Consider the following 24,547-nt stretch of genomic DNA (forward strand, 5'->3'; position numbering starts at 1 on the left):
TCATTGCAATATTAAGTACAAATAAGCACAACAATACGATACACAGAAATATAAAATATAGTGGCAATATATATTAATGGGGTTATTTACTAAAATCCAAATATTTCTCACTATTTTCTTAAAATAACTCCATCCAAACTCCCTTGCACATTTTTACCATATTTAGCAATACATTTACTTTTCTAAAATCTGGTGCAGGAAAAGAATTGATAAAATCATGAAAAAATCTGAATTAACAACCAAAAATTCAGACTTTTCAGATTATTGCCCGAAAATCAGAAAATATTCAGATTTTTGTACGAAAGTCAGCGCAGATCATGATATCTTCCATTTGTAAACAGGACATCTGCCATTGACTTCTACATGACCTTGGAAGGTTTGAATATTTTTTTATTAAGGCTTTTAACACCACAAGGGTTTAATAAATAATGGAGTTTATTTTCTAAAAAAAAATGTTTTTCCCCTTTAAAACTCCGACCAGAAATAAACCCATAGTTTAGTATATAGCCCGCTAAGCGCTTATTGTCAATTAGACAAAAAGATGGAGGTCCCTGCCCGTCTGTACCATACAGACACAGATCAGAGGGATATTAAGTGCTGTTACAGTGGGTGATACTGCCATATATTGTAAGTGCCAATGCAAAGAATAGAAAGGGACAGACACATATGGCTTATAGTAACAATAGTTTTCACTTCTAAAATTGGTGCTATTGAATTTCATAAATGATGTACATTTACAATTTTTCTTTCTTAATTTCAATTCTTTATTTTTTTCTTTAAATGGCTACTGGGGAAATTCACCATCCATATCAATGGAGACCAATGTTTTCCATTTTGTTGCCATTTTAGAGCTTTTGATGAGAAACCTAAGGACACTTAAGCTAACTCTGAGCTAAGCTTTGAGCTTTATGGTTCCAATTAACATTTACATCTAAGATTTCTGACTCACTCTCCATGGCTTATTAAAATATCACATGCTTCTCATTTAATTTTCTAGTAATAAATGTAAATTATTTTATTTTTATTTTTGTTCTGTAGCTGTTCCACGGACAAGTGATACACAGTGCAGCTCTGTTCCTGAGCCTAGATATGGAAGAAGAATTGGAACTGAATTTTCAGCAGGCTCTGTTGTTCGATTTGAATGTAACCCTGGATATTTACTGCTAGGTTCAAAAGCTATCCATTGTGAAAGAGTACCAAATGCTTTAGCTCAGTGGAACAATACTGTACCAACCTGTGTGGGTAAGAAGAATTACTTCATGATATAAAGCGATGTATTCACTAAAATACATTTCAATACCATTTAATTAAACATGAAATACATTTTTTCATATTCAGTTGTTATTGATTTACCATTAGTAGATGCCTCAACTTTATGAATATGTCTGTTAAGGCACATTGTGGAGCCGGGACATTACTTGCACATTCAGTACAGTATTTCCTACACAGATCTCTATACTGCTCTTTTTTTTTACAGTCCTGGTAGAGCCACATGTGGATTGTATAGTCTGGAGGGGAAGTTCAAGCTTTACCCTCTAGTCTCTACAATCCCCATGCGGCTCTTCCCACATTTAAACTTTGAAGAGAAAGAATGCAGTGTGGAAAGCTGTATAGAGCAAAGAACGATTTCTTTGTAACTGGTTAGATATTCTTTATGGGGTCTAATCAGTGACATTATTGATGGTTGCTATGTGAGGCTCATACTGTTAATGCCAGTCTCATCAGAGGTCATTTATAAGCACAATTGCTATGGGTTTTCCCATAATCCATCTGATTTTTTCTGATTTCCTGAATGCAGCTGATTTTTCCTTGAATTCCATTGTTGTGAGTTTTGCATAGGGGGACATAGCAGACATAAAAAAATTTCCTGCATAATCAGTGCACGATAGATCCTTCTTAAAAGTAACTTTTACAGTCACATTATGATCTTGTCAATTTATAAAAATAAAGGTATAAAGGTATATTTTCCCATACAATATCAAAATCATTATTTATTATTTGAGTATACTGTATTGTACTTTGGGTTTTTTTTAACCAATATAGCCCCTAGCCACCACTGGGGTTTTTAACCATTTTGTTGTATGGGGTTTTTCCTATGTCATTACAGGAAGTCATGCAAGGTTTTTTTTTTGGGGGGGGGGTGTCATTTGAGGTATTTTTTTAACTTTTCTTATTAAGGCAAAAATACCTCAACTTACAAGGTTTTTTTTCCCCCCTGAACTTACCAAGAATTTCCTTAATGCTTGCCTGAACCAAAAGGCTAAGAAATTAAGGAAATACTGTTCTTGTCCAACAATCTCAGAATATTACTTTTACTGTAACATTGTGAAAACACGTGAAAAGTAATTGTCTTAATACTGTAACACCCAGGGCAGTTTAGAGGATTCACAGACAGGGGGCTCATTCATCAGTACCTTAGGCCAGTGCAGTTTTACGCTAAAAGGACTACTGGCCTGGGAGATCAGGTTAGAGATTAAGATCAGTGGGTGATACTTAACAACCTGGGAAACTAACAACATGTTTAGCCCGTGTCAGATTCCAAAATTAAATATAAAAAAAAAAAATCAGTTTGCTTTAAAAAAACACATTTCAGTGCACAATTCTGCTAGAGCAGCACTATTAATTGATGCATTTTTTAAAAAAAATATGTTTTCTCATGACAGAATCCCTTTAAAGCATTAATTTGGTCTTTCAGCAGAATAAAATCTTTTCACTATTCTGGCAATGGGCACAAGAAAAATAGCTACAGCCAGGGCCGGATTTATACATAGGGCACCCCTAGAATGGAACCACTTGGCAACCTCTTGCCCTCTCCCACCATACACAAGTCTTATCTCGTTGGTTCTGGAGAATGGGGATTGGTGTGTGGGAGGTTTAAAGAGCTAGCAAATTTTCTGCATGTCCCAGTGCTTCTGAACCCATTGCATGTGGCTGGGTGGCATGCCGCCCCTAAAATTCTGCCGCCCTAGGCCCGAGCCTTTGTGGCCTTTCCACAAGTCTGTGCCTGGCTAATGCTACGGTTTACAAAAAAATAGCAACCAATGTGCCAAGTGCAAAAATTATTTTGTTATTTTGTTGCTCGTATATCAAAAAAAATGTGCCACCTACTGACTTCAATGTTTTTCGCAAATTTTTTGCTGTTTCACAAATTTTTTCACAGTTTTGCTAAGCAAAACAGGCGAAGAAAAACAGGCCAGATTTGCTCATCACTAGTTATGGCACATGTTTTCAGATTAGAGATTGAGTAACTTCCAGCGCACCAATGAGTATGGTATAAATTTAACATTCTGGGAGACAATATTATCATGCAGGAAATAGCTTTGTTATTTTAAATATGATTTTGATATTGTTCTTACTGTCAATATCTGAGTAAATAAAATCCTCAGATATTAAGACTTGGTTCAGAATTGCGTCCATTAATATTTGCAACAGGAGCTGCGCCTCATCCTCTTAATTTACTTGAAGTGGTCTATAACATACTCCTAAAATAATCCAATTAACTCCATGAGCTCATAGTCTATGAATAGTATAACCTATATGACTTCTGCTTTATCGTTGTTACCACTTCCTCCTTTAAACTGGGTTTCAAATCATGCATACAGACATAATTTTCTTCTTTTTCTGTTAATCTTAACCTTTGGACACAAATTATAGTCTTATTCATTTACTGATACTGTCAATATGGGTGTATGAAAATATAAGACTTCATATTTACAGTATATTTGAGATATGGATCAGATTCCTCAAATAATGAACCAATATAACCCAAATTATTTCATTAGTTTGGATCTCCATATATTAACTTTACTAAAATATCATTTAAACATTACTTAAAATGAATAGGGTTATTTTGGCGTCAATAAGGATTAATTATATCTTAGTTGGAATCAAGTACAAGGTACTGTTTTATTACAGAGAGAAAAGGAAAACAGTTTTTTAAAATGAATTTGATTAAAATGCAGTGTGGACAATTGCTTCTGGTAATTCAGAGGTTTCTAGATGACAGGTTTCCAGATATTGGACCTCATATCTGTAAATAGCCCTCTTCTGGTACTGCATGAAATCTAGCACACATTTAGTTGTGTGTGGCGCTACAGGAGTCCTGTGCCTCCGCTATATGGGAGAGAAGGTACACTTTAATATGGCGTGCCCCCACCCAAGGTCAGGACAGGCTGAACTGTAATACCCCTCCCTGGGAACTTCTCTGATCCCCAATATACATAAACAGTGGAACGGTTGATGGATTTATTTGGCAGGACACTATACCTTTAATTTACAGTGATACTGGTAGCCTGCCAGCCAGGAGCAACTTCGCTGAATTAATGCAGCTAGTGATCTTTGAACTGCTGAGTGGAATCCCCACTTATGTGGCAGTTGCTTCAAAGTCCTGAGAAGGACTCCCTTTGGTTTTCCATGCCCTGAAAAGAGCACGCTTTATTCTTCAGAGCCCTGAGAAGGACCCCCTTTCCTTCCACACCCTAAAAAGCTTTTCTGCTACTGGGGTTCCCTACCACCTTTCCCACACAGAAACTCTGGGAGTGTGTACTTTGCTTGTATTCTACTGCTTCTTTCTCCTAGCAGCACTTCCTCTCTCCCGGCAGCACTTTCTCTCTCTCTCTCTTCCTTCCTGTCAGCTCACAGAGGGTGGGGCTCCTCCCCCTCCTTCCATAGAATCAATACATTGTACACAGCTCTCCTACATGTATAATTTATTCTCAGCTCATGGTTTAAATTGCACTAACTAAACAGTACGGCTTAGTGCAGCACAAAGAATTAGCAGACAGAAACATCCAGATTAGCACCATTCAGAGACTGCATAACTCGCATGAGTTAAGATTCAATACAATACAAACCCCATAAACCCCATAAACATAAGCAATAACGTTCAGTATCTGAGTCTCCCTCTAACATTTATTGCCTTATTCTCTCATAGCTGCAACCTCATGCTACTTTAGCTGTAAACCTCCATGGTAACTTGTTCTGTCCTTATTATATACCGTAGGGGGTCCTTTATCTCATATATAACTGTTCCAACAGCAGCTGCTGTAACAAATTATGTACTATATATCTGAACACAGTGTGATATCATTCCCAAGGTAACAGATGTTTCACCTGTTATGCTCTGAATCTAAAACACTGCTTGTGAGTATGTCGTTCATGGCATCTATTGTATTCTGGAGCCAGCTAGAGAGAAACTCCATGCATCTGTCAAGGTGCAATGGCTTCACAGTAAGCCACATCATTAGTATCCCCATGGGCAAGTGACACTAACATGAATAATTTAGACAATGCAAATACAGTCAACAAAGCCAAAACAACCACAATATATATATTCTGAAATGTAGTTATAATACAGTATTAGAAATGATTACGTTCTAATTTAATGCCGTTTACAAAATCTTATGCAGGTTTTAAACGTTTTATAGATTTGTTTTTGTAGTTAATTTTTTTTCTTACAACTTTTGTTTACAGTTCCATGCAGTGGGAATTTTACAGACAGAAGAGGGACAATTTTATCCCCTGGTTTTCCTGAACTTTATAGTAACAGTTTGAACTGTATATGGAAGATTATAGTAACAGAAGGTTCAGGTATACAGGCAAGTATAAGTATGGAAATATTAGCTATATTCTAGATTCAGATATGAAAGCATAATAAAAATGTGGATTCCCTAAACTGAGACTGTTTTGTGAGTTTCTTTTCAAAATATGGTATTGTATATGATAAATATCCAGTTACTGTTTTTAGGATATAAACCTGTATTAACAGGCAGTACATTTTCTCTAGTGCAGCTCTTAAAAGATATCATAGAAATGCTTTCCCAGTAGCAATCTTAAAAATTATTTTTATTGGAAAAACCAATTATTTAATCAAATGTATAACATATTTTGAGGATTCTTCTATAGCAGAGGTCCCCAACCTTTTTTAACCGTGAGCCACATTCAAACGTAAAACATATTTTGAGGATTCATCTATAGTAGTGATGGGCGAATCTGTCCCGCTTCATTGAAAAATGGGCATCAAAATAATTTTTAGGCGTGCAACAATTTTTATACATGCAACTTTTTTTCTGTCCAAATGCGAGACAATTTTTACACGCACTACTTTTTTTGTCACAGGAAATTTTTGCAGCAGTTTTGCTAAAAAATTCACAGGTGGCTAAATGAGGAAATTTGCCAAGAATCCATGCCTGGCGAATAAATTCGCCCATCACTAATCTATAGTAATTGATATGGGCAGTATTACAAATATTTAGAAAAGTATTTATTTATGAATGATATATAATTGCTGCAAAGTGCTACAGAAGCAGCGTCAGCTCTAGATTAAGAAAACAATAATATGTCGTATGTAATTTTATTTTCACTAAAGACAATTCCACATTATGCAGTACCGAACTTCAGCTAAAATGCAACAGATTTTGTCACTGGGTGCACATTATTATAGTTAATAGTTGTGCCCCATGAGAAAATGGGGTGAGAGATAACCCAGTCGGGGTTTTATATTGGTAGCTGATTAATTTACATAGTTAATGTATTGTCCATTTTTTCATGCAGATACAAGTATTAAGTTTTGCTACTGAACACAACTGGGATTCACTTGAGATATATGATGGTTCTGATATGACAGCACCAAGACTTGGAAGTTTTTCTGGTAAGTTTATTTTTATTAACTATTTTTTTCTTTTATACTGACCATAAACTATATTAACTTATATTATTAACTATAAACTTTAAATTATATGGGAGAACTAAGCTCACAAGGCTCAAATATTTTAGCTACGGATTCACATTCATTTATAAAGATCTTATAGGATATAGTAATGGTGATTTTTATAAAAAATATGTCATGTCTTTTTCTTGTAAAGTAACCAGTATAATTAACTTATGTGATAAAATATGCAGTTATATTGTTTGAAACTGCGCTTTTAACATCCATATTTGTGAGTCAGTCTTACCTGTAAGAAAGTCCTTTGCTGAAATGCTGCCTTCTTGAGCCTCAAATTTATTTTGGTATATTTGAAGAAACTGACAAAAAACAAAACAGATCTCTGAATTGTTCTCCTAGAACCAAGAGTCTACCTTGACATTTTATTACAAATTGTTTAAAGAGGTATGCAATCTCAGTCACCAAGGTCCAAAAGTAATTGACTTTCTGAACTTCATTTTGAAATGTTCTGAGAAATGAACTGATTCTGAACCAGTAGTTCCAATTCAGTGTTACCAGGATATGAATTAATCATACATGCAGATAGAGTATTTGTTATACAGTTTCAGAGCCAAAAAACAGGGCATCAGAAAGACCACCAAGAAAATACATGTACCTACCAAGGAACATTCTTCAGGGAGATCAATAGAGAGTTGTTACCAAATGAAGGTGAAAATGTAATAAAAAGATCAAAGTACGGTTACAGAATTTGTTATCCAGAATGCTCGGAACCTGGAGGTTTCCGGATAAGGGGTCTTTCCGTAATTTGGATCTCCATGCCTTTACTCTACTAAAAAAATAATTTGAACATTAATTACACCCAATAAGACTGTTTAACCTTCAATAGGAATAATTATATCTTAGTTGGGATCAAGTGCAAGGTACTGTTTATTATTACAGAGAAAAAGTTAATTATTTTGACAAATATGAAGTATTTTCTTAAAATGAAGTCTATGGGAGATGGCCTTCCTATAATTAGGAACTTTCAGGATAATGGATTTCTATTATTTCTATCAGATCCTATACCTGTACTGTATATGCAAGGTAAAATAAAATTGAGCAAATAATGGAGTTCAACCCCAGAACTGGTACATTGCCATGTTCTTGCATAAAAGTTTTTGCTGTGATTCACAAAACTGTTTTGTTGAATACACACAATGTTGCACTACATGTATTAGAACCAGCAATTAAAACAGCAGCTATTTTGTTGGAAAAAATCATGTCAATTTCCATTAAAGATGTTGTTTGCCTTCGAGTTAACTTTTAGCATGATGTAGAGAGTGATATTCTGAGAAAATTTGCAATTGGTTTTAATTTTTTATTATTTGTGTTTTTAAGTTTTCTAGCCTTTTATGCAACAGCTCTCCAGTTTGCTATTCAAGCAATCTGGTTGCTAGGGTCCAAATGACCATAGCAACCATTCACTGAGTTAAATAATAGACTGGAATATGAATAGGGGCAGGCCTGAATAGAAAGATGAGTAATAAAAGAGAATAATAATAGAACATTTGTAGCTTAAAAGAGCATTTGTTTTAGATGGGGTCAGTGGCCTACATTTGAAAACTGGAAAGCATCAGAAGAAAAATGCAAATAAAAGAAAAACATAAAAAAAAAAATAATGAAGACTAGTTAAAAAGTTGCTTAATATTATCCCTTCTATAACAGTTAACTGAAAGGTGACCCATTTAATGTCTGAATGTAAAATAATCGACATTTTTAGATTTCAAATATTTCAATATGACTTTTATTACATACTACCCATAGATTACAGACATTAGAGGTAAGTTCTAAAGGCATATAGACCTTAAAAAGCAGCTAGCACATTTGTGCTAAAGGACTATGATCCAGTATATATATAGCTGGACAAATCTACTAATAATAATCTAAAAAAAACTAGATTCAGTCTAGACCTGAATACAAAGGGTTTGCAACATCCACTTTGAAGGTGACTCAGGGCAAGTTCAGTCAGTATTATTTTAAGCATATTCATTCACACCAAGGGGGTTATTTATCAAAGTCCGAATTTATCTCAATATTTTCTGCTACAAACTCCGATCAAATCTGCTCAGGTTTTTTTATGCTTATTTATTATTACATTTTCCCGAAAATTTTCTTTGTGGTAAAAAAAATCAGATTTTCATGATTTTTTTCATCCGATTTTCACGAATTTCATGATTTTTTTCAGAATTTTCACAGAAAACTTTGGGGTATTGCGCGAAACCCAGCGCACATCAAAAAATCATTGGACTTTTCCCATTGACTTATATGCAACCTCGACAGGTCTGAGATGCCAGATTTTCAAATTCAGATTCTGACTTTTCCATCCTCAGGGTTTAATAAATTCCGGAAAATTCGTGATTTTTTAAAAGTCTGATTTTATAAAAAAAAAAAAAAATCACAATTTTTTTTGTGATTTTTGCTTTCGGAGTTTAGTAAATAAGCCCCTTAATGAGACTAGCATAATTTTTTTTCTTTCTGTTCTTGAAGAGGAAATTACAGACCCTAATAGCATAGAACTAACTTTCTAGTCCTTCCTTTTAGAGACTAGTGCAGCAGTATATTATCATGTGGATAGAAATCGTTAGATAATGATTAGTAGACAGTATACCCTTGCTTATTTTAAGACCAACTAATATTTATATAACAGTAAACACTGTGATTGGTATTAATGAAGTACAGTATTTAATTTATGTAAATGACCATATTGTATTAATTTTTCCTCAACATTTTTAATAATTATTCCTGAACCAGATAATACTATGCATTAGTAGAATGTGCACCTTATTTTGCTGTTTCAGAGAAATGAAAATAAATCTCATTTATTTATTTAAGAAAGATCATCAATATGTACACAATTATTAACATCCACAATCACATTTTTTCTGTGATTCGTGCAAAATAAGTGCAACATTACAGCAAAAATCACAGTCATTGCAACCATGATTTGAAGAGCTTTATCAAAGTAAAAAATTAAAATATAAAAAGCATACCACCTAAAATTTTCCACATTGCCCAGTTGTTGTTTAAATCATAATACCGACAACTCTTGAGAACTATCAAGAGTTGTGAAGTCACAGAAAGGTTCCCATTCAAACAAATGAGGATGTGCCCATTGGCTTGAATGGATTTCAGCAGGTTGGAGTTCCCAATTTATTTCTTGAAAAAATGCTGGCAAGAACTCAAGAAAAACTGATAAATAGAAAAAAATTAATCTGTGGGAGAAAAGCACATTTTTTCACCAAGAAAAATCACCTTTACAGTGGAAGTATGCCCGCTTGTTCAACGGGAATTCAATGAATAGGACTTTTGCTGAACAAACTATGCATATTGTTTTTAATTACAATAAATCCATTACTTATATTCAGAAATCCGTTAATCTGGGGAGATTATTTGTGTACTCATAATCCAATTATACAGTACACCTCACCAAACATAGAGTAGCTTCAATATCCCAATTTGTCTGTTTAGGTCAAAAAATAAACACCACAGATTTTTTATGATTAAAAAGTTACAAACGTATGCTCCATATAAATCCTATCCATTGAATATATGTTGAATAAGATGAATATTGCCCCTTTACTGTACATGTGTGTCAAAAATTCTACTTTTTCTTCAATGTTCTCTGTTCTCATGTTTCGTAAATCTCTTCATTCTTTACTTCTTTTGTTTATTAGGAACTACTGTTCCAGCTTTATTAAACAGCACATCTAATCAACTTTATTTGCACTTTCACTCTGATATAAGCGTGTCAGCTGCTGGATTTCATCTTGAATACAAAAGTAAGGTTTATATTATTTTTTTTGGATAATATTCTATTGAGTATACTTTGCTTCATACGTTCATTTTTTATTTTTTAAACATCTGTCAGTGATATGTTTGAATGCATTTGGTTGGATTTTTTTTTTCATTTTGGACTTGATTCACTTTGATGAGAAAATCTCCTAGTTTAATTTACAATTTCAACACAGGCTTCTATGGAATTTTCATGTGTTATACTATGGGGCCCATTTACTTAGTTCGAGTGAAGGAATAGAATAAAAAAAACGTTGAATTTCGAATGTTTTTTTTGGCTACTTTGACCATCGAATTGGCTACTTCGACCTTCGACTATGACTTCGAAACGAACGATTCGACCATTCGATAGTCGAAGTACTGTCTCTTTAAAAAAAACTTTGACCCCCCTAGTTCGCCACCTAAAACCTACCGAAGCCATTGTTAGCCTATTGGGAAGGTCCCCATAGGCTTTGGAACAATTTTTAGGTTGAAGAAAAATCGTTTGATCGATGGATTAAAATCCTTCGAATCTAACAATTCGAAGGATTTAATCGTTCGATCGAAGGATTTCCATTCGGCAGGCAAATATCGAAGGTTAATTAATCCTCGATATTCGACCATAAGTAAATTTGCCCTTAAGTGATGCTTTTCTTATTAAATTGATTCTGGGTGTTCTTTATACAGGTCAAACTCCATGGTAACTTTTAATATGGTGCATAATTTTTAACAGGTCATGCATTATTGTATACAAGTCTAATTTTCGAATGGGTGCAACTGATTTATGGATGCTGTAAAAAATAAAGCGTTCGGGCCAAAATTTGCCCTGTAGGCTCAAAAGACACCAAAGTGTTTACATGATTCTGATATGTTCTTCCTTATGTGTTTATTTTGACAACCTCTGTTGCTAGAGATAACAGTACCTTCTCTTAAAGCCATTGGTTAAACATAGCATTACCATTGAGGTTAGTGCGCTCATTTATTAGATTATTAGAAGTGGATTAAATATACATGTATACAACATAAAAAGAATGTTTATGCAGTCTATGAAATTCACTTGTTTTACCACCTGTCTTTAGTTAGCAGCATACATCTGAGATGTGTAGTTGCACGTTAATTCGTCAGTGCGAGCATTTCTTATCAATCTTTTGCTAGCCTTCAATTCTGCCTAGTGAAACTTAGTTAGTACTCTTATGTTTAGGTCAGTTTGGATAGGAAGGGTACATATAGGTCATATGGAGATGTTGGTGCAAATGGTTGAAGTGGCCACATTTTATTACACATGTCCATATCTAAATAAAGACAAAAGAGATCTTCTGATGCCTTAGACATGCGCCCACCCTAAAACAAATGTGACATGCCCCTCAAATGGCTTGGAAAAAATGTTAACACAAAGATCTTTAATAGTTAGAACTTTTGAAGGCAATCTCACCATCGTTTTTTAGAACTTTTATGACTTTCTGGCATACAGGATATGATGTCACTGACATTAGATTGAGAAGGATGTAGCGTCTATCAGAAAATCTGGCAAAAGAGGTAACATTCTGTAAAATTCACTATCAATAGTTCGTCTGAGCGAAAATTCACCTGGTGATAGGGTGCGTAACTTCACTAACGACAGTGTCTTTTGCTAGCGAATAGTCCTCTATGTCTGTTAGTAAATTTGCGATGTCCCTACAGATTGGATTTCTGGCGACTGATTTCACTAGCGATGGTCACTTCGTCCTTTAATCAATCTGCCCGATGTGCTTTATTTGGTGAAAGGCATTCAAGTACACCACTTAGCAAATTGGAAAAAAAGAAAAAATAGCACACACACCAGTATATCACAATAGACTGAGAGTTGTGAGATGATTTGAGCTGGGGATGACAAGGATTTTAAAAATGGTGTCCCAATAAATATAGTTATTTACAAGGTAAATTGTATTTGTGCTAAATACACTTTGTACATTGGGGTACATGGGGAACAAGCAAGTAAAGCACATGATTTGCAAATGCACCAATTAATTTATAAATTGTGGAAAACCAAAACATAAAGTAGTACACTATATGGTGTCCAAAATGGATAAAATTATGTTCATACATTAAGCTAATATGAAATAGTATTTTTGATTGGAGTAGACCTGATATTTGCATTATGTAGAGAATCTGAAAATAGGATATGCTCCATTTTCTCAATGAAAAAAATGCCTGTAACTTTTGTATTAATATAATCTTTAGGTTCTCTTCAACATAAAAAAATCTTGAACCCCTGAAAACCCTTTGAAAAATCCAAGCATTATAAAATAAAAGGGCTATAGAACTCCCTAAATATTGATATATACAACTGAAAATGATTGCCTATTATTTGCTAATTCATGGGTAGCATTACATTGCCCCATTGACAGGAACGTACAATATGTAAGCTATTTATTTTCCACAACAAAAATGTTAGGGGGAATAATTCCCCGGAATTTTATTATTATAAGAGTGAGGTTTAGGTTTCTGTGTGAGTATGTTTCATAGTTTTTCTTTATTTTTTTTTTACAAGTTTTCATGTTGACCCACTTGTAATAGGTAAAAAGCTTCAGAAGCAATATGTAATGTTTTCCTATATTTTATTTGCTTGAATGATTAAAAATGTTTTACCATATTGACTGTGAACTAGGACACGAATTACTGCTGTTATTAATGGCACTAACTGATCATATTAACAGGCTATTATTGTCTTTATTAGCAAGTAGCCATAATCAGGGGAATACAAAGTACCCAGTGAGATGTTTAAATTCACTGCTGTGGAAATTATGCTTGATAAATGATGTTTTACATCTTACAAAACCAGCGCAACAGAAATGGGCTTTTCCTCCCAATTTGACCATAACCATGACACAATTCATTGAACAGTGCATCATTCAGCATTTATCATCCTATTCATTAAATCTATTTGTATGTAAGCTAACTTGAATGGAACCTTATTTTTGAGTATTCTAAGGTTGTTGAATTTTTGTAAATGTTCCACTCTTATTCATTTTTTGAACAATGATAAACTGAAAAGTCCCAGCTTTATTTTCTTAGCTCAGGTTTTTTATTCTCAAGAATGCTGGAAGAATATACAGTAAATATTTTTTATATTTTACTTTCAAGGTCATTCTAGCCTTCCCTACTTGCTTTGTTAGCTGACCTCTAACACAACAGATAACGTCTAAAAGAGCAGTATTTGTATTTAATGCTCTTTCAACTGTAATTCATTTCTTCTCAGGGGCTCCTAGTTTTCATTTAGCATTCCCTTTTCAAGAGGTACTTCTAAGTGAAGGTATAAAAATGTCCATCAGGCTTAAAAATAAAATTGCAACTTACAGACATATTAATCGAAAGAACTGCAACAAATATGCATTTGTTGTGCCTAAAGGGCTGATTTATCAAAAGTGCCAAACCTTTTCTTAACTCAAATTTTCTTAATGATAACTTGAACTTGCTGAAGACTAAAATCTTGAAAAAAACAAGCAATTTTTTCCTGACCTGGTTATTCACAAAACTAAAAAGCTCACCAGGTTTTAGGCGGTAAACGCAACAGTTAATAGTGCTACTCCAGCAGAATTCTGCACTGAAATCCATTTCACAAAAGAGCAAACAGATTTTTATATATTCAATTTTGAAATCTGACATGGGGCTAGACATTTTGTCAATTTCCCAGCTGCCCCTGGTCATGTGACTTGTGTCTGCACTTTAGGAGAGAAATGCTTTCTGGCAGGCTGCTGTTTTTCCTTCTCAATATAACTGAATGTGTCTCAGTGAGACATGGGTTTTTACTATTGAGTGTTGTTCTTAGATCGACCAGGCAGCTGTTATCTTGTGTTAGGAAGCTGCTATCTGGTTACCTTCCGATTGTTCTTTTGTTTGGCTACTGGGGGGGGGGAATGGGAGGGGGTGATATCACTCCAACTTGCAGTACAGCAGTAAAGAGTGATTGAAGTTTATCAGAGCACAAGTCACATGACTTGGGGCAGTTGGGAAATTGACAATATGTCTAGCCCCATGTCAGATTTCAAAATTGAATATAAAAAAATCTGTTTGCTCTTTTGAGAAATGGATTCCAGTGCAGAATTCTGCTGGAGCAGCATTATTAACTGATTCAATTTGAAATTTTTTTTTTGCATACATTGGCCACATACATTAACATGGGTATTTCTATGGAAATATATTTCTATTGAAAGCAACTGATTCCAGTTCCACACAGAAAGTTGATGATTAAAGGAAGAAATATCGGTCTGGAAAATTATATTTGCAATTGACAGAGAACTGGCTGAAGGATAGATTACAAAGAGTGGTGCTAAATGGATCATTTTCTAATTGGATCAGTGTTGTTAGTGGAGTACCGCAGGGCTCTGTACTTGGTCCTTTGCTTTTTAATATGTTTTAATATGTTAATATGTTTATTATTTCCTGGAGGTGGGCATTAAAAGTACTGTTTCTATTTTTTTTTATGATACTACATTTGGCAAAACTATAAGTTCCATGGAGGTTGCTGCCACTTTGCAAAGTGAATGGACTAAATTTGAAAAGTGGGCACAAACTAGAAAAATAAAGTTCAGTATTGATAAGTTATACACTTTGGTAGAAAATAACATAAACATGAGTTATACATTCCAGGCAATGTCATTCAGTTGCTGCTAAAGCAAATACAGGGATGAAAACATGATTTTTACTCTGTTTAGGGCCCTAGTAAAGCCACGTCTTTCAATCAATGGCCTCCAGGCTGTAACGGTTGGCACCCTGAATCTAGAACCAATGCCAAGCACCCTGGTCTTGGCTCGTGCTTCTGTCTGTAGCAGCCGCCTTTGGCCTCTGGAGGAGCCCTCAACTACTCAGATGCCGCCAGGTCTTAAAACAAGAGGTGCAAGATGAAAGGTTCTAAACAAGAGAAGGGACACAACTGTAGATGGGCAGATGGTCGTGGTACAAGACTTTAGGCAATAGATTATTCAGATCAGGCCGGGTCGGGGCTGGCAGAGAATAAACGTAATGCGAAAAATGAAATAACCAATACCTTGTTCAGATGCGGGGTGATCCCAAATTTATTGTAGTGCTCTTGACATGTGAGTCATGTTCAAACGTTTCGGGACAAACAAATGCCCTTCCTCAAGTGGGGAAGGGCATTTGTTTGTCCCGAAACATATTGAACATGACTCACATGTCAAGAGCACTACAATAAATTTGGGATCACCCCGCATCTGAACAAGGTATTGGTTATTTCATTTTTCGCATTATATTATTGCTGGCGGTGGAAGAGGCCAGTACCAATACCTTCCCCAAGTTTTTCTATTGTTCTGAAGAGAATAAACGTAGTCAGGCAGGCAAGGGTCAAACCAGGAAGTCAATCAGAGGGGTTAAGGTAGTCGGTATTCAGGCAAGGGTCAGGATCCAGAGGTCAGAAAGCCAGGCAGGGTCACAACAGGAATCAAATAGGTTCAAAACAGATTAGCAAAAGCTCAAATAGCACCAGGAACAAACTCCTATAATGGGCAAGGTCTGGAAGCCCTATCAGGCTATTTATACTTTTTGAATTTCGCGCCCTTGCACCTTTAAATTAGAGAGCAGGCGCCTGCGGCCTACTGGCAGAGACTGCACATCCCTGTGCCGTCCCCCCACTAGACCACCAGGTAAGATCACTACACAGGCCTTATGAACACTTCCTGCCACACTGTAACATAGTGTCTGGTTAGGGGTGGCTCTTTCGCCTGTGATCCAACCAGGATATTAGCAGTGAGTTGCTCTCTCCTAGGCTTTGAATCTGCCTATAGTGAAAGGACTGCAGCTGGATAAGGAATTAGGCTTTAGATATATACCCTGATTATTCCACTGTATGGGATCCAGATCTGGGCATTTCATCCCAGAGGTGCACCTTCAACTACCATATTGCTTATCCTGTGGATCTATTGTCTTGGACAATAAAACTTGTTATATTGTTTGCTGCTAGAACCCCCTGTCATCCTTTATTTTATTTTCAAGCACAGTAGCCTATGTATGTTGTAGTTTAACTACACCTTTCCTTCTTATCTTCCACCTAATGAAGGCACCTGCCTTGTATGTTAGAGCCAAGTGTTTAGCTGTACTTCTCAGTAGCTTGTATTTGATCCCAACTAAGATATAATTAATCCTTATTGTAAGCAAAACCAGCCTATTTGGTATATTTAATGTTTACATGATTGTCTCGTAGACTTAAGGCATAAAGATCCACATTACAGAAAAATCCATTATCCAGAAAACCCTGGTTCCCAAACATTCTGGATAACAGGTCCCATACCTGTATACTTAAAAAAAGAATAAGAACTACCTTTAGTTCTGCTGTAAAGGTGTCAAACTATGTATGCTAGTTGCAGTGATAAAATTAGCAGTTAGCAGTAATATTTATATTTATATACATATTTATAATACTGCATGCCATATTTTCTCCAAAAGGTCACTTTTTATGCTGAAGATAATGACTGTGTAAAAAATATTAGTGACAGCTTTATTTGCTGAACAATCTTACTTTTTTTTATTATTAGACAGTTCATCGATTTTGCTTCAAACCACTCACACACAATGCTGGGCCTTATATACAGTAAATATATGATAACACTGCAAGATTTCACCCCTAACTGGGAAAATCGATTGTACAGTAAGGGGGTTATTTACTAAACTCTAAATGCAAAAATCCCAAAAAAGTTTATTATAAAATCTGACTTTTTATTAAACCTAGAGGATGGAAAAGTCAGAATTAAGAAATCCGGCATCTCAGACTTGTCGAGGTTGCATATAAGTCAATGGAAGAAGTCCCAATGATTTGGTGATCTGCACTGGGAAAATCTGAAAAATTTGTATGATTCTTATTTTTCACGATTTTTCTTTTTTTTTTTCCCCGCAAGCAAAATTTTTGGAAATGTGTATTAATAAATGATGCGAAAAAACGAGTGCGGATTTAGTCTGAGTTTTTTTCAGAAAATATTGAGATAAATTCGGACTTTTATAAATAACCCCCTAAATGTCTCCTTTGATTTTGGGAACAGCCCTTAGCTACTCAGATACTTCCAATTACTGGAGCTTTCAGATTGGCAGGCAAGAGTACCAGATATGCTCATAGGTACTGTAGAAACTATAATGGAACAATAAGAATTAAGATCAGACAGAAAGGGTACATGCTTAAATATGAATTGTGCAGAAGGGTTGTATCTGATATAACAGGCATATGGTCATGGCAGATGAATGAAGATCAAAGTCTGGATAAAGACCAGAACTAAAATCCAAAGGAAGAAACAACTTGACTACACAGTTAGATTACTATCATAAACAAATGCCATGTGGATATTATAAAGGAAAATAATGCTGGTAGTATCTAGTAGAGTGCATCATTTCGAAGTTAGCCAATTTTAGCTGGGCAACCTAGAGATGAACACACATCAAACATTTCCAGTAAAATAACAAGAAACAACCTATCTAGTTTGATTACTAGAAAAACAGGGGTGCAATTGTTTTACATAGATATTAAGGTGGCTTATTTAGATGCTATTTAGCATCCTAGAATACTTTACTTTTGAAAAGATATGCTTGTTTTATTTATTATTACTTTTCTTGCATAACATTGTTTTTATTCTCTTCTCTATGATTGTAGCTGTTGGGCTCACAGCATGCCCAGAACCCTTAGTTCCAAACAATGGAATAAAAAGTGGAGATCGATACATGGTTAATGATGTGGTATCTTTTCAGTGTGAGCCTGGATATACATTACAGGTACAATCAGTGTGAATACAAATATTATTTAATGGGTGGCAAAATGATTAATGTTTAGGATATTCACAAAGCTATCAGGGTATTGATTAATCCTAAAAACAACTTCACTGAAACCACAACAAATGGATAACTGCCTATTTTGGCTACATACTTATCCTTTAAGCTTCCTTGACACAAAACAATTATGACAGCAAATATTGTGGATTTTTTCTCCCTAATACAAACATTGGTTCTCATCTGTGATTCCAAGCACTAAATTATGGTTAAAATTTTGGCAGGATACTTTTCTGTATATATCTTAAAATTGTTCCAATATATGTTGTCTTGTTTGGAGATTACTGCAATGCTCAATGTGATAGTATGAAGAATATTTTCAAACAAACAAAAAAATAGGGATGGGCAAATTTTTTCGCCTTGTTTCGCCGAAAAAATGACGCCCATAAAAAAAAAAAAGACGTGCGTCAAAAAAATTTCGCTGCACGACAAAATAATTTTGATGCCCATAGACTTTAATGGCTGTCTGCGTCATTTCGGCAGTGGCGAAATTTTTGGGGAAACAAAACGGGTCAAATTTGCCCAAAAAAATTATTGAGCAGTTCTAATGCAGGTAACAGGAGGTTGGGGGCAACTTTAAGGAGGTTATTTACTAAAATCAGATTTTATTTCATTATCTCAATAAAAAAACCCTGACCAAACTTCTGTCCACGATTTTACCATATGTATTGTTAAAAAAAACTCTCGTTTGGAAAAAAATTAGTTTGGAAAAAAACTTGCTAAGCAAAAACCAAATTTTTCAGGTTTTATCTCCAAAACACTTATTTTTTCGTGATATCTCTTGAAGCCCACAATTTTTTTAAATCTTTGGATGAAACTCAGCGCAGACCATGATATCTTCAAATTTGAAATGAAACCTTTGCCACTGACTTCTACAGGACCGTGAAAGGTTGGAGATGGAATATTTTTGGATTCCGAATTTTAGCAGAATTGGGGTATAATAAATTCAAGGGATTTTTCCTCTAAAGATTTGTGCTTTCTAGTAAAAAAACTCGAATTTTATAGAGTTGTTTTCATTCAGACTTTAATAAATAACCCCCTAAATGTTGTTATTATTATTATGCTTAATTAACCAAAAGAGATCAATGAAATATGGGGACAATAACTAAATACCAAAATTCTTATCTTATCCTCAGGACATGTTATGCTGACGTTTATTGTATTTCAGTATTATTAATTTTCCCTTTTCTCTAGAAAAGCATATATTATATTATATATTCTGTATACAATTCTCACGTTTTCCTGTTTAAATATATATTAAATCATTAGTTGATAACTGAAAAAAAATCCTCTAACATAGTCTTTTTTTTCTTCTATTAACTCAAAAATCTGTAGGGGCATTCCCATATCTCATGCATGCCTGGAACAGTAAGACGCTGGAATTACCCATCACCACTATGTACTGGTAGGCATATTTTTTCTAATTTTATAGGTACTATAGACATATTTTTTTCTTGGGAACAGACAAACTTTGCAATATTACATACTGATGCAACATAATGGAACCCAGTAAAGGGACAGTTAAATATGTGATCTGAAAAAATTATATTCTATGACTAGTGCGCTGACTTAGTGAAACCTTCAGCAAGTATATTCCAGTTTGGAAAAACAAATGAGTTGGAAAGTAAAAGTGTACAATTATTTTGAGATTCAATCTATATTTTATCATGTCATTTCCACTTGAAACTGGCTTCCAGCTTTACTTTAAATATGATCAAAATTCGTTATTTTATTATTGTTAAATACTAATGGAAACTAAAGGAAATGCAATTTCAGTTAAATAAATATGTCATGCTTTTAATCTACTTATTCCACCCTGTGTCTGTTGTGTGTGGCAATATTAAAAATAAAATGTACATGATCCCTGGTTTTCCTTATAAGTGTCTAGGGACACTTTTTGAAGACCCTTTGATTTCTGGTGTTTACCTCCCAAGATTAATCTTTAATACTCAAACAATATCCTTCATTCTCCCTGCGACACATACAGATTTATCAAGGGTCGTATTTTGAAGTACAAAAAAACTTTGAGATTTGACCACCGAATTAAAAAACGTTGAATTTGAATATCGAATGCAAAGTTTTTCCAACAAATTTGGCAATCCAGCGGTCGAATAAAAATCGTTCGATTGAACGATTAAATAGTTAGATTCGAACTATTCGAACTATTTTAGCGATCGATCGAAGGATTTTTATTCGATGTGTAAATATGTTGTAAAAGGTCCCCTGCTATGTGGTATTGAAGTCGAAGTTTTTTTAAGGAGATAGTACTTCGATTACCAAATGGTCGAATATTTGAACGATTTTTACTTCGAATCGAAGTCGAAGTAAATTCGAAGTCGTAGTATACTTTTTGATGGTCGAAGTATCCAAAAAATTACTTTGAGTTTCGAATTTTTTTACTTCGAAAATTCCCTCGAATTCACTCATTAAAATCTCTTCCCTTTACTTGAATTATAAAAGATAAACAAGAACAAGAACCTGGTGGGAATAGGTTAATTTTCCTGTGTACTCCTCAGTGCAACATTTCAGGACCAAATACAAATCAACATGATAGCAAGTAACATTATAAAAGCATTCACACACATTGTAAATTATATGACAAATATAATTCTATTCTGTCATATCAGAATGAAACTGTAAAATCCAAAATCATCAATCCTATACATATATTTAGACTCAAAGAGTAATACACAATGAACAGGATTTTACAAGTATGGAATTATTCAGAAGAATTTGGACCTGGGGAAAGGAATCCAGCAAAGGGATCTTTCCGTAATTTGGATCTCCACACAAGGTCAAATTTTAGTGGTTTTAAAAGTTTTTTCAAACCACGACTAAACTCACAAACTGTAAAACCACGAATGTCATTGAATTTATTAATAGATCCAAATTTAAAAAGCACAAATGAAAACAGTGACGCACTTAAAAATGTAAAATGCTAATTTAGTAAAACCTATAAAAATCTGAATTAATTGAAAGAGGTTAAATAAGTTTAGCGAAGTTCCCATTGACTTCTATAGGACCTGAACAATTCTTACTTGGAGAAGCTTTACATTAGAGGTTTTTGTGGTTTTTACATTTAGGGGGTTATTTATTAAAGTCTGAATGCTAAAAACTATACTATAAAATCCAAATTTGTAATGGAAAAAAAATGTGAATTTTTTGGGATTTATTATACTCAGAGGCTGCAAAGAGTCAGAATCCAAAAATTTGCCATCTCAGACCTGCCAAGGTTGTATATTAGTTAATTGGAGAGGTCCCTATCCAATTAGGAAGTTTCTGTAGTCTGTTCTGGTATTAGCCCGAAAATCTGAGGCATTTCAGTAGTGATGGGCGAATTTATTCGCCAGGCGCGAATTCGTGGTGAATTTGCACGTTTCGCCGCCAGCGAATAAATTCGCGAAACGCCCGCGAAAATTCGCGGCAACAATTTGCCGGCGTCAAAAAAAATTTTCTCGAAAAAAATGGGCGCCGGCGTCAAAAACGAGACGCCGGCGCCGTTTCGCGAATTTTGCGCGAAATTCGCAAATTTTTCAGCGAAGCTAAACGGCGCAAATTCGCCCATCACTACATTTCAGGCATTTTGGGCAAAAATCTGGAAATTGTGGGATTTTCAGCAAAAAGCAAGAAAAAAATCAAGCTATTCGGGAAAAAATACCCAAAAATAGTACAATTCAAGTTTACGCTCTATTTTATTGAGTTTTTCCCCCAATCCGATTTAAATCAAGCTTTTTTAATAATAAATAAGGTCAAATGGTAGATTCTAGTTTGGTGGACTTTTTTAAATTGATCAGAAAAATTCAGATTTTGATAAACAAACCCCACGTACAATATATCTCTAATGTTTAGTGCTTTTAAGAAATATAGAAAAGAACACAAAACTTTCGAGAATTGTGGAAAAAATCTATTTGATGGTTAGTAAATGGACCCCTACGATCCAGAAATAAACTAATTTTCTTTAAAACCAAGAATGCTATTAAAGTTAATAAAAGATCTGAAAATAAAAAGCACAAAAGAAAAAAAGCTTAACGATGCACTAAAAATATAAAAAAAAACTCAAAAGCCCTCTAAAACTTTGAGTTTTCCAGACAAAGAAAACCAGTAAACCTTTAAAAGTCCAAATGGTCTAACAGGATCAAAACAGGTCTTCTTGACTTCTATAGATTCTCAACAGCTTTTACTTGTCACATTTTTTTGTGGTTTTTACAGTTAATAAATCTCGACTTTTTAGCATTTTAGAGAAAAAAAAATAAAAAATTTAGAGAAAAAAAAATTGTGAAAAAAATTTAAATTAGAATTTTAGTAAATAGGCCCTTATGTCTACATAAAATGTAAAACATTCAAGAGATACTGACAAAAGAAATTAAACCATTTTTACATCTATCATAGTATTGGCTTTGTTTGCTACTTATAATTTTGCCATAAAGTATTTGCTCAAAGCTTTTACATTATCCATCTAACTCCCTGTGCTCATCTATGAGGGGCTGCCATATTTTTGCAGCAGAAACATTAGAAACCTTAACTGACAGGCTGAGATGGGACAGTCAGGTTGGCAAAACAGTCAGGTTTAGGAACTTTAACTAACAATTACTTACAAAAACACAGGTTAAAGGACAAACATGATTAGAAATTCAATGGATTCAGGTTCTAGTAAACTCAAAATGGCCTACCAAAAATGTGTTCTTCATTTTACAAATGCTATTTGGTAACCACATATTTATGTATACATTGCCTAGAGAAATGAAATAATTATTTATATTTTATACATACAGATTGAAAATGTAGGCAATGTAGTGCTTAGTGACAAGCACAACATCAGGAGGAGCAGCTAACCCTGTACTTACTGCATTAGGGCAGGTGGTAAGGATGGGGCTTCAATGGGGCTGCCACTATGTACCTCATGTGTCCGAATGACATGCAAGGTATAGGATGGGGGTTGAGGTTTCTATATACCACTTCCAGCCAGCCTCTAATAAATGGATTGGACTCAATTCAATAAGCACTTAAAAAGGGGCCTACTGTTCATGTCTGATTCATTTCCATTGGAGCAGAGGCAGTTAGTATGCCCAGAAGGCATCTCTTTGAGGTCTTCATAGTCAGAGAGAGAAGAAGTGCTTAGAAACCAAAAAGGTGGAGCTTCATGGTAAACAAAGAAGTAACTAAAATAACTGATCTGTAACTGTAATAGAGAAACCAAATACATCTGAATGGAGGGAGAAAGGTATGTTATTCTGGGGACTGTAATTTAACGATATTTTAAAATAAGAGGATTGCTTATTCGTTAATTAAAACAATGACTACAAAAATGACATACCTGCTGAAAGATAAGCTAGACAAATATGATTTAATATGGAATGCCTGGATTACTAAAGATGTTCCCACATAGGATGTTTATGCCCCCACTGAATGTGATAAAGCTATATTCTCTGATCATGTAGAAAAACTAGAAATAATGACACGGTGACAACGGAAAATGTATGCAAAATGCTTTTTATTTTATATTATATTATTTTACTGTATGTTGTGACACAGAATTACAAATTACAACTATTCATTTGCATTTTGTATAAAATGTTAAACCTGAATAAACAAAAAGTTAAAAAAAAAAAAAAAACAATGACTACAAAAAATTAATTGGTATATACTCATCCAAATATTTTAAAAAAGGAACTAGTGCCAAACGCACAGGAGCAAAGAAGAAAAAATATATAGGGTAATATTGTTTAGTAGTGATGGGCGAATTTGCACCGTTTTGTGAATTTCGCTAAACGGCGAAAAATTCACGAAACGGCACCGGCGTCTCGTTTTTGACACCGGTGCCCATTTTTTTGACGCCGGCGCCCATTTTTGACACCAGCGCCTGTTTTTGACGCAATTTTTTTCGGGCGAATTTTCGCGGGTGTTTCACGAATTTATTTGCTGGCGGCAAATCGCGCAAATTCGCCGTGAATTCGCGCCTGACGAATAAATTCGCCCATCACTATTGTTTAGTATATAACACCCTGTATTGTGCTTTATGGAGATTACTAAGTATACTACATATGTGTTAATCCCCCTCCAGTCGCAACGACACCATCAGATAAAAGGAGAGGTTTCCTTATATGTAATCTTGTTTTTTTATTCTGGTGGGTACTCACAAACGCTCTTTTACAGTTTAAAATGTTGTCTTGGGACACAGCTCCCCGTCTGGTACTGGCGCAGAAGCTTTACTCTACTAATCCTTCAGTTCCACAGGGACCCTGTGCTGGGGGGGGGGTCCCTGACCCCCAA

The 24,547-nt window shown here is 34.7% G+C and overlaps 1 protein-coding gene across 1 annotated transcript in view; it reads left to right on the plus strand.

Moving 5' to 3' along the window:
• The window catches only part of LOC108717438 (CUB and sushi domain-containing protein 1), a 786,063-nt gene that overhangs the window by 643,088 nt on the left and 118,428 nt on the right, over positions 1 to 24,547 (plus strand). The window contains exons 33-38 of the mRNA XM_041564732.1: positions 1,039 to 1,242; positions 5,473 to 5,597; positions 6,553 to 6,649; positions 10,378 to 10,482; positions 18,105 to 18,223; positions 19,613 to 19,682. Coding sequence (XP_041420666.1) covers positions 1,039 to 1,242; positions 5,473 to 5,597; positions 6,553 to 6,649; positions 10,378 to 10,482; positions 18,105 to 18,223; positions 19,613 to 19,682 — 720 coding nt within the window. The remainder of the gene's footprint in view (positions 1 to 1,038; positions 1,243 to 5,472; positions 5,598 to 6,552; positions 6,650 to 10,377; positions 10,483 to 18,104; positions 18,224 to 19,612; positions 19,683 to 24,547) is intronic.

This window comes from Xenopus laevis, chromosome 5S (genome assembly GCF_017654675.1).
Source record: "Xenopus laevis strain J_2021 chromosome 5S, Xenopus_laevis_v10.1, whole genome shotgun sequence".
Classification (NCBI taxonomy): domain Eukaryota; kingdom Metazoa; phylum Chordata; class Amphibia; order Anura; family Pipidae; genus Xenopus; species Xenopus laevis.